Source organism: Mustelus asterias, chromosome 8 (assembly GCF_964213995.1).
Source record: "Mustelus asterias chromosome 8, sMusAst1.hap1.1, whole genome shotgun sequence".
In the NCBI taxonomy this organism is placed as follows: Eukaryota; Metazoa; Chordata; class Chondrichthyes; order Carcharhiniformes; family Triakidae; genus Mustelus; species Mustelus asterias.
In genome coordinates, this window is record NC_135808.1 from 84409514 (window position 1) to 84420361 (window position 10848).

A 10848-nucleotide genomic window follows, 5' to 3' on the forward strand; every position below is an offset into this window, starting at 1 on the left:
CAGAATTAGGCCATTCGGCCTGTCAAGTCTGCTCTGCCATTCGATCATGGCTGATATGCTCCTCATCCCCATTTTCCTGCCTTCTCCCCATAACCCTTCAACCCATTACCAATTAAAAATCTGTCTAACTCCTCCTTAAATTTACTCACTGTCCCAGCATCCACCGCACTTTGGGGTAGCGAATTCCACAGATTCACAACCCTTTGGGAGAAATAGTTTCTCCTCAACTCTGTTTTAAATTTGCTATCCCTTATCCTATGACCCTTCATCCTAGAATGCCCCACAAGGGGAAGCATCCACTTCATATCTACTTTATCCATACCTTTTATCATCTTGTATACCTCAATTTGATTTCCCCTCATTCTTCTCAATTCCAGAGAGTATAGGTCTAAGCTGTTCAATCTCTCTTCATACAACAAACTCCTCATTTCTGGAATCAATCTAGTGAACATCCTCTGAACTGCCTCCAATGCCACTACATCTTTCCTCAAGTAAGGGGACCAAAACTATGCACAATACTCCAGATGAAGTCTCACCAATGCCTTGTATAGTTGCAACAATATTTCCTTACCTTTATACTCTATTCCTTTAGCGATAAATGCCAACATTCCATTTCCTTTCTTTATTATTTGCTGTATCTGCATGCTAGTTTTCTGTGACTCAGGAATGAGGACACCCAGATCCTCTGTACCGGAACACCCTGAAGTTTCTCCTCATTTAGATAAGTCACCTTCCCATTTTTCCGACCAAAATGCATGACCCAACACTTATCCACATTAAACTCCATATGCCACATTTTGGCCCACTCTCCTAACCTCTATCTATCTGTATCCATTTGTAAAGTTCTTATTTCCTCATTGCAACTCACTGTCCCAAATAATGTATTTAAATAATAGTCAGTACACGAAATAATAACACAGTGGGCTTGAGTTAGATATCAACTCAGCTGATATATGTTATATAAAACATAACACACTCATTATGTCTCAGATCAACATAGAATACTACAAACCTAACAAAGAATAAGTGCACCAGCTACATGTTGAATTAATGAGAATTCAGACCAGCAACTTGTACATCTTATCAGATTTGAAGTAAACTCAAACGAAAACAAATGAAATAAATAAGGGTAAATCTCAAATACCTCCTTTTGTAGATAGTGCAAGGATCTTTTAAATGTGGAACAGTGATAAGTTTCTTTATGAAGAGGATGTCAAGTCAGTGACTGGTTGTGAATGAATTTATTTGGAAAGTTGTATTTTACAGCCAACATCCCCTTAGAAAAAAATAGTATATGGAAAGGGATGGTGCATTTACAATAATTCTGTAACACTACATAATGTCATATTAATGGATTTTAAATCAGCCTTCTCTGAAACTAAGAATAAATGCGTCTCTATATCACAGAAACATAGGATTGTTACAGCTCAGAAGGAGGCCATTTGGCTCATCGTGTCTGCACCAGCTCTCCAAATGAACATTATGATTTAGTGCCATTCTCCTGCCTTTTCCCTGTATCCGGGCACGTTGTTTCTATTCAAATAATCATATAATGCTCTCTTGAATGCTTCGATTGAACCTGCCTCCACCACACAAGCAGTGCATTCCAGATCCGAACCACTCGATGTTTGAAAAAGTTTTTTCTCACATCATATTTGTTTCTTTTGCAATCACTTTAAATTTGTGCCTGTTTATTCTTGATCTTTTTATGAGCGGGAACAGTTTCTCCCTATCGACTCTATCCAACCCCTTCATGATTTTGAACATATCTATCTCCTCTTAGCCTTATTCTCTCCAAAGAGAACAGTCCCAACATCTCCAATATATCCTCATAACTGAAGTTTCGCATCCTTGGAACCATTCTTGTAAACCTCATCTGGACTCTCTCCAATCCATTCAAATCCTTCCTTTAGTCTGGAGCCCAGAACTGTGCATAATACTCCAACTGGGGTCTAACTAGTGTCTTGTACAAGTTCAGCATAACCTCTATGCTCTTATACTCTATGTCCCATTAATAGATCCCAGGATACTGTATGTTTTATTAACTGCTCTCTGCACCTGTCATGCAACCTTCAATGATCTATCCATATATACACCCAGACCCTTCTGCTGCATTGTGAAATATTGACATAGCCCCCCAGTCTCTGACTGAGGGTGAAAAAGCGTTGAAGCAAGAATGAACATTGTAACCAATTGGATAGACTAACCAAACCCATTAGCAAAGCAATTAAAAATGAATGTAAGCATATATTCCATGCAGCTTTCATAGCCTTGCAGGCTTCACACTACATAAGTTCTAAGACCCAGAGGGACAGGCTTACTTGCAAAGCAGATGTTTTAGCAAACCACTGAGTCACTTATCAATCCTAATATTGTGGAATTTCACTAGGGTAGTTGGCGTTAAGCAGAATCAGAAAGTTTAAACCTATGAACCTTCTTTCAGGATTACTGGTCAGTTCATTAATCAAGTAAACAGAAAATTCAGGTAACAACTCAGACCATGCACACACTATACAAAACATTCAACATATTTTATAACATAATCATATTCAGGTTTCAGAATCCCTGACCCTCCCCACCAATTGGTCAATAATGATGCATGTTACAGGTAAAGTGGAAAACAGGTAATTAAGGCAAAGAAAATATATTTTACTTGTTTAATTTTTAGAAAATATTATCAAGTTTTAATGTGCCAATGTGTAGTTGGCCACTCCACCTTGGGTAGCTACGTAGCCAAGCCCGATGCTGTCTTTCTTTTCAACTATATATATTTCCAGCAGGATTTGCTGGCTAAGGATCAGGAACAAGATCAATAGCTGCTTTTTCCCCAAATAATACAAACCATTAGTTAAACATGGGACTTCCTGGCCTTTATAACTCAGTGATGCATATCACAAGCTTCAAATTCCAGACATCCCACTCAGTTGGCAGTACTGTGATGGAATAGAACTCCTAGCCGCCCATGAGGTTGGTTAGCGATGAACACAGACAATGTCCCAAATTCCAGATACAGGATCATCAACATAACTGGGTGAGCGGTCTGTGCACCTTAGAATCGCCAACTTGACAATCAGGAAGAAAACAAAAACGATGAAAATGGACATACTTAAAAGATAACCAACTCTCTCTGACAAGATTTCTGTTGGCCTTACATTGCCTTAATGGTTGGAATTGCTGCTTGCACCCTCAAAGGTCCCTTTGACATAGGAGGACACAAGACTTGCCCAATCCATCCTCTCCACTATCCTCAGTCCCCAGAACTTTTGGACTATATCCCCTCTGAGGCAACAAAGTGGAACAGAAATCAATATTTTTATACGGTTGATATTATAAGCCTACAGGAAATGGTTACATTATTATCAGCAGATATTATGCACTAGAAGTTTACGTAGATAAAACGGGAATTTCAAATTCAAATATGCATATTACAATTAAATAAAAGCAGAATCCTGCAAAATTAGTGTATATTTTACATTGCTTTACCAACTTCTTTAGCTACCTCGGTTGTCTTGGTATCTGTTTTAAGATGTTTGTCACCTGCTGTGTTGTTTCTTTGAAAGTTTGCAGATTTTAATATTGCTACATCTACTGCCTATACTGGAGTAGTTTTGAGTCAGGGCAGAGAATGTGTATAATCAGCTAGGATTACAGAGCAGCTCTTTGCTATGGTTCTGTCTTTTCGTGCTGTCTAACACTATTTTCTCTCTCCCCTTGCCTTCTTTCCTGTGTATCTATTTTTCACATTTCTCCTCTCCATTTGTATCCACTGCAGCTCTTCTCCACTTGTTTTTTTTTATTACTGTCTGTCTCGCTTTGTCCCCCTTTCAGTTTCTCAGTCCTGTCCACTCTCTGTTCATTATTACTGCCGCTGGGTTTTGTGTGCTTGTTTTCTTACTTTTTATTCCTATCTCTCTTCAGCAGCCACAAACATATATGATAACTCATTTAACCACTTGCTGTGTTCTGTGAACTGTTTTACCCTGCCAGAAAGGGTGAAGGGAATTCAGAGCTCGGCAACAACAAAAATAAATCCACAATTGCAAGATTTGCATGCGCATTGTTTTTCTAACATTGGGTTTGTGGTTTTGCTATTGTGCCTGCAAATTTCCTCCTGTGTCAAAGAATAATGTGTTCAAAGACAGCATGTGAAAAGCACAAGGCAACTAGAACAAAACAATATTGCTGCCAGAAGCAGGGAACATAACCATCTTGGAGGTGGTGTTTTCTGCCTGCAGGGATGTGTTTTAGAGTGTCACCTATATTAATGTTGCCTCTAAACAAAGGGCCAACATATAAATGGAGACTAAATAGTTTTAAAACAAGCTCAATTCAATACTAAACATTATAATGGTATTATTGCAAGAAAGGTATTAATCAGGACAAGTGGCTGCAGACAGGCTTGTCAGTTATGTTCAGATATATTCCAGTCTATTTCTTTAAGCCAGATGCCTTAATGTGGCACTTGTCGCTGTGGCTGGCTTTTCATTGACTGAAAAGACAGAATGTTTCCGCTGAAGATAGCTGCCCGTAATCACAGTCAACAACTTGAGTGATATACTAACTGTGAGATACAAACTGAGTGCTTTTGTATCATATTGTTTGCAGGTTCAATGATGTGATGTATGGAGTATTTGGGAGAGATAGAAAAAAACGAGTGACATTGGACCAGAAACTGGCACGAATCGATCGCATGAAGAAGAGTTACATTACGGATAGACCCTCAGGTGATTTTTAAAAAAATATTTTTTCATGGGGATGCTGGTGTCATTGGCTAGGTTAGCATTTGCTACCCATCCATAATTACCCCTGAAAAGGTGGTGGTGATCAGCCTCCTTGAACAGCTGTAGCTCATCTACAGTGTTAGAACCTTAGATGAAAAGATATATATATGTATATAGACCGCAATCAGTAAGGATAGACAACAGCACCTCCTCCACGATCATCTTCAACACTGGAGCCCGACAGGGCTGTGTCCTCAGTCCTCAGTCCCTTACTATACACCAATGACTATGTGGCCAAATTCCCCTCCAACTCGATTTTCAAGTTTGCTGATGACACCACTGTAGCAGGTCAGGTCATAGAAACTCAATCAGATCTCAAACAATGATGAGAGTACAGGAGTGAGATAGAAAATCTAGTGAACTGGTGCAACGACACTTATCTCTCCCTCAATGTCAACAAAAAGAAGGAGATAGTCATACACTTCAAGAAGTGTAGTGGAGGGCATGACCCTGTCTACATCAATAGGGATGAAGTAGAAATCGTCGAGAGCTTCATGTTTTTAGGTGCCCAGATCACCAACAACCTGTCCTGGTCCCTCCATGCTGACACTATAGTTAAGAAAGCCCACCAATGCTTCTACTTTCTCAGAAGACTAAGGAAGTTTGGCATGTCTGCTGTGGCTCTCACCAACCTTTACAGAAAACATCCTTTCTGGTTGTATCACAGTTTGGTATGGCTCCTGCTCAGTCCAAGACTGCAAGAAACTACAAAAGGTCATGAACGAAGCCCAGTCCATCACTCAAACCAGCCTCCCACCCATTGACACTGTCTACACTTCCTGCTGCCTTGGAAAAGCAGCCAGCATAATTAAGGATCCCATGCACCCTGGACATACTCTCTTCCACCTACTTCTATTGGGAAAAATATACAGAAGTCTGAGGACACGTACCAACCGACTTAAGAACAGTTTCTTCCCTGCTGCCATCAGAGTTTTGAACGGACCTACGTTGCATTAAGTGGATCTTAATCTCAACTCTAGCTATGCCTGTAACGCTACATTCGACACCCTCTCCTTTCCTTCTCTATGTACGGTATGCTTTGTCTGTATAGCGCACAAGAAACAATACTTTTCAGTGTATGTCAATACATGTGACAATAATAAATCAAGTCAAATCAAATATTGGGTATGATTTTCCCGCCCCACTGCACTATTTGACCAGCGCAGCGGGGTGGAAAATTTGAATGGGAACCAAAAAATTGGATTCGCGCCCGACATCCGGCATCTTCCTCGGCCATTTTTTGTGAAGTGATAAGCCTCACACCAGGGAAGAACGCGAGGCCGATTTAAATATTCATTAGCTCATTTCAAAGTGTTTACCAATCTCCAAGCGCTATTGTTCGGGCTCATTTGGCTTTCTAATCTCGCCAGTGGAGGTCTACACCAGTGAGGATCACAGCTGGTCCCCAGCAACGGGGACCAGGCATGATGGCCTCACTGGTGGAACCGGAGGCCATTGAGACCCCTGGGAGGTTGGGGGCATTACGCAGTGCCCCTTGGGCAGTGCCAGTTGGGACCCTGGCAGTGCCAGCCTGGGAACTTGACAGTGCCCACTGGGCACCAGGCAGTTCCAAAAGGTGGGCCAGATGAGGGCGGAGCCAGACAGGGGGAGGTAGGAGGGGAGGGAAGGGGGAAACTCTACATCGGGGGTGGGGGCTAGTGGTGGGACCAGCAATTGGGAGGCCGGAGATTGGGGCGGGGGAAGCATGAGATAGCGATCTGGAGACTGGCAATGTCTGAAGTTGCAGCCATTCCTATGGAGGGGGAAGGCCATGTCTATAAGGAGGGGGTTGGGGGTGGGGAGGGAGATTGAGCACATGCGCAGTAGCCCCCTGAGCACTCTGCTGCCCGCCTCTCTACTGGGATTAGGCTCCGCCCCCCCCCCCCACCCCCCCCACTACTGGCATGATTCTCCTGACGGGCCCTGGATAGCACAGACTGCTGTAAATAATTGAGACAGCTCGCTGAAAAGACGGACAGGAAAACCTCCCGTTTTCCTGCCCGTTTGACACTTGGAATTATTTTGGGAAAATCACCCCCACTGTCGTTCAGCAATGGAATAAATTTTCTATGATGTGGAGATGCCAGCGTTGGACTGGGGTAAACACAGCAAGAAGTCTCACAACACCAGGTGAGTCACCTGATGAAGGGGCAGCGCTCCGAAAGCTAATGGCTTGTGCTACCAAATAAACCTGTTGGACTTTAACCTGGTGTTGTGAGACTTCTTAATAAATTTTCTACCCATTCCACAAGGTTCTTCCCATTTCTTTTGAAGGTACTAATTCATGCTGCAGAAACTTGTCACTTATAGACTTTGTCAAATTAGCCATTACTTGTGACAGCCTATTTTTATAAGGGGCTGCTGGTGCTTGGTGAACTCCAATGAGTCTCATAACTGAACCCAATATGAACAACAGTCACACCTGTGGCAGGTGGATATCATTTGAACCAGGAACTCCTCTAATTTCATGAGTTGGCATGAAAAGACAGGACAGCTGTACTGAATGTGAACTTCCTGATGGGTCCATTGCCAAGTATGGCGCTGAAACATACAGAGCAAGATCTACCGATGTTCAATTTCTAGTTTGTACTAAGTTATCCGACTTCAGTTGAGATGATGATGACCCAACTATTATCAGTGTTCCAAATCTAAGTGGAAAAAAACAGTAGTGTTTCTGCTCCCACTATTATCAATAAATCACCTTTTAGAAAATGCACAGGTGTGGATATTGAATGAGGAGTGAGGTCCACTTCCATTTTGAAACTTCAGATTGGGTTAAAAAGCACAGGCTAGAGAGTCCATTGCCTTCCCAGTTAAGTTGGGGTGGCTTAGGTTGGGGTCAACTTTCTTGTTTCTGGGCAAAGTGACTAATTAATGGCCACAACCTGCCACTCCTGGGACGGGTGGGTGGAGGGGGTGCTATGCCGGGCAGCTTGCACGCAGCCTTTGGAGCAGAAGTCCTCTTGTTTGGGCACCCTAGCAGGGAAAAAAAACCCTGCCCTCCGCTGTCACGTATTGTTCTTTATATTTGGACACAATGGGTAGAATTTCTCATGGCCCCACCAGTGGCTTCAATCACGCGTGGGTGGGGGGAGAATTTGGCAAGAATGCAAAAATGGGTTTCATGCCGGCATATATTTCCCACGGTACCCACTATGTCGGACTGGGAAACCCACTGGAGGCCAGCGTGAAAATGATTTGCATTCGCTGTTGGATGCAGATGAGGCCAGACTGCAATCGTCCATCCACGTCCAATTTCCCCTGACGTCTGTGGGACAACACGCAGGTCCAAAACACATCTAGAACAACATGGTGTGCTGATGTCAGGACTCACCTGGAGCTGCTTCCGGAATCGAGAAAGGAGGCTACCAGCAATCCAGACCTCAGACCACCACAGCAATGCGTGGGAGTATCATCTACAGGTGGAGTGTCATCTAGAAGGTCCATCCACCAACGTCAGGATGTTTCTGGAGATCTGTCTTTTTTCTAAGGAGATCCATCTTCTTTCTTCAATAGTGGGTCAGTGATGTTGGGTGCCCTTTCGATATGGCAGCAGAACGTGTGCCATCATGCCTGCCCCACCATGGAATATGGTGCAAAACACCCAGTTGTATAACAAATGAGGTTAGGACTTCAAAGAATATGGCCAGAATCTTACTGCCTTGCCTGCCACGGGAATCGGAGCAGGTGAGAGGCAGACCATGGAAAAGTCTGTTGACCTCGGGCGGGACTTTACAGTTTCAGGATGAGCAAGGCCATAAAATCTGCTCATGGTGTGGTTTCCCACCAGCCTCCACAATGGGAAACATATCACGTCCTCCCGACTTAGTCCCAGATGGAAGAATTCCACCCAATATAATTTGCTGCTGCAACTCCCAAGCGTGTTTACAGTTTCATTTTTTAATTCTTTCTTGGGATTTGGATATCACTGGCAAGGTCAGCATTTGTTGCTGTCCATCCGTAATTACTCTTGAACTGAATGGCTCGCTGGGCCATTTCAGAAGCAACCACATTGCTGTGGATTTGGAGTCACATGTAAACCAGATAAGGATAGCAGATTTCCTTCCTTAAAGGACTGTAGTGAACCAGATGGGTTCTTCTGACAATCAACAAGAGCTAGTATAGCCTTTTTAAAATTATTTTTATATTGATTGATTTTAAATTCCCCCAGCTGCCGAGGTGAGATTTGAACCCATGTCCTAGCCTGGGCCTCTGGATTAGCAGGCCATTGATATTGCCGCTATGCCACCATGTCTCTCTAAGTGATGACAGTGTCTGTAATGACAATGCTTTTTAATCTCAGGAGGAAACTTTGTAAGGCTAACAACATGGAGGGCTAGTAGGCACTTTCCCAATGTAGTGCTGAACAGACCAGAATCCGTCTCTGATTTGATTCCTGGTTCATGCTGAGTTAATCGCTATCAGCCAGAGCAGTAATAAGGACACCACAACTAAACTCAGCATTTCTCCTGGAAAGTGTGTCTGTGTATACATCATGAGGAAGGAATCTGCTTTGACACTGATGCTCTCCAGACTGACAGCATCCACTGTTTCAGTTCCAATATGAAGATCAAGGACACATGACTCATGTTTAGCTGTTGCTAGTGACAGCCTGTGGTTTCGGGAAAGGAGGAAATGTATTAGAAGGAAAATAATAAGAACTCTCAAAGATAATCAAGTGTTAAGCTTTTTGAGTGTCAGATTATTCAAACCTGGATGGTTATATTTCATACATGATGTGGAGATGCCGGCATTGGACTGGGGTAAGCACAGTAAGAAGTCTCACAAAACCAGGTTAAAATCCAACAGGTTTATTTGGTAGCAAAATGGTATTTGCTACCAAATAAACCTGTTGGACTTTAACCTGGTGTTGTGAGACTTCTTACTATATTTCATACAGACATTGGTATGTTGTGCTTTTTGCTTTACTGTAGAAGATTCAAGTTCAATAACCCTGAATCTGCCAACAAGCACCAAGAGAAAGCAACCCAACACCAGTATGCAAGAGGAGGAAGCATGGTGCAAGGAAGTAGACAGTTTAATTGACTGGTCAACTGGGCTTGATTTCGATGATCTGGAAGATGATTAGGGAAAAAGATCTCAACATTCTACTTCTTCATGGTCCATAAGTCTGTCGTGAAATTAATTTGAAAGATGTGATGGCCTCTTCAATGCTGCCAGATTTGCTCAAACAATGTTTAAAAGTCATTATCGTGGAACATATCTTTATTTCCAGTTTGTGAAATAAATGTTAATATTTCAAAGTAAAGAGGCTTGTATTGCTGAATATAATTTCTGCTTGTTTTTGTTTTTACTACTATTGACACATTCCCATCAGATGTTGCCAGATCTCTAAGTACCATAAAAAATGATGTTATGATGACCAGGATCATTTATCATTTTGATTTTGATTTTCTTCAGTGAAAATATTTCTGATCACACCTCAAGTTGTAGAGTTAGTATGTAACTCAATCATAAGCCCAGAAGGTTATATGATTGTGCACAGGGCAGCACAGTGATTAGCACTGCTGCCTCAGCGCCAGGGACCCGACTTCGATTCCCGGTTTGGGTCACTGTCTGTGCGGAGTCTGCACGTTCTCCCCATGTCTGTGTGGCTTTCCTCCGGGTGCTCGGCTTTCCTCCCACAGTCTGAAAAGAGTTAAGTGCATTGGACATGCTAAGTTCTCCCTCAATGCACCCAAACAGGCTCCAGAGAGTGGCAACTGAGAGATTTTCACAGTAACTTCACTACAGTGTTAATGTAAGCCTACTTGTAACACAAATAAATAAATTTAATTTCTGATCTCTGCAGAGCTACCAGATCTTAACCATGGACATTTCTCCTGCCTTCTGTCCTAAGTCTCATACATTTAATTTTGTATCTTGGCCGCTTGTTTTTGGAACCTCAGCTACTGGAAACAATCTATTTCTGTCTACTTGTCCTATCCGTTCTTCATAAAAGACAAATTTGAAAATGTATCTTTTCAACCTGGATTTTCCTTTAATGAAGTCATGCATTTTTGGAATGGGCAAGCAAACTGGGATAGAGAGACTTTCCTTAGAACCA

At 42.4% G+C, this 10848-nt stretch overlaps 1 protein-coding gene across 1 annotated transcript in view; it reads left to right on the top strand.

The window, feature by feature from the left end:
• LOC144497321 (ubiquitin-conjugating enzyme E2 U-like) overlaps positions 1 to 10070 on the top strand; it is a 43555-nt gene extending 33485 nt beyond the window's left edge. The window contains exons 10-11 of the mRNA XM_078218411.1: positions 4606 to 4724; positions 9716 to 10070. Of these exons, the coding sequence (XP_078074537.1) occupies positions 4606 to 4724; positions 9716 to 9870 (274 nt within the window). The 3' untranslated portion in view covers positions 9871 to 10070. The remainder of the gene's footprint in view (positions 1 to 4605; positions 4725 to 9715) is intronic.
• Positions 10071 to 10848: the final 778 nt, after the last annotated feature.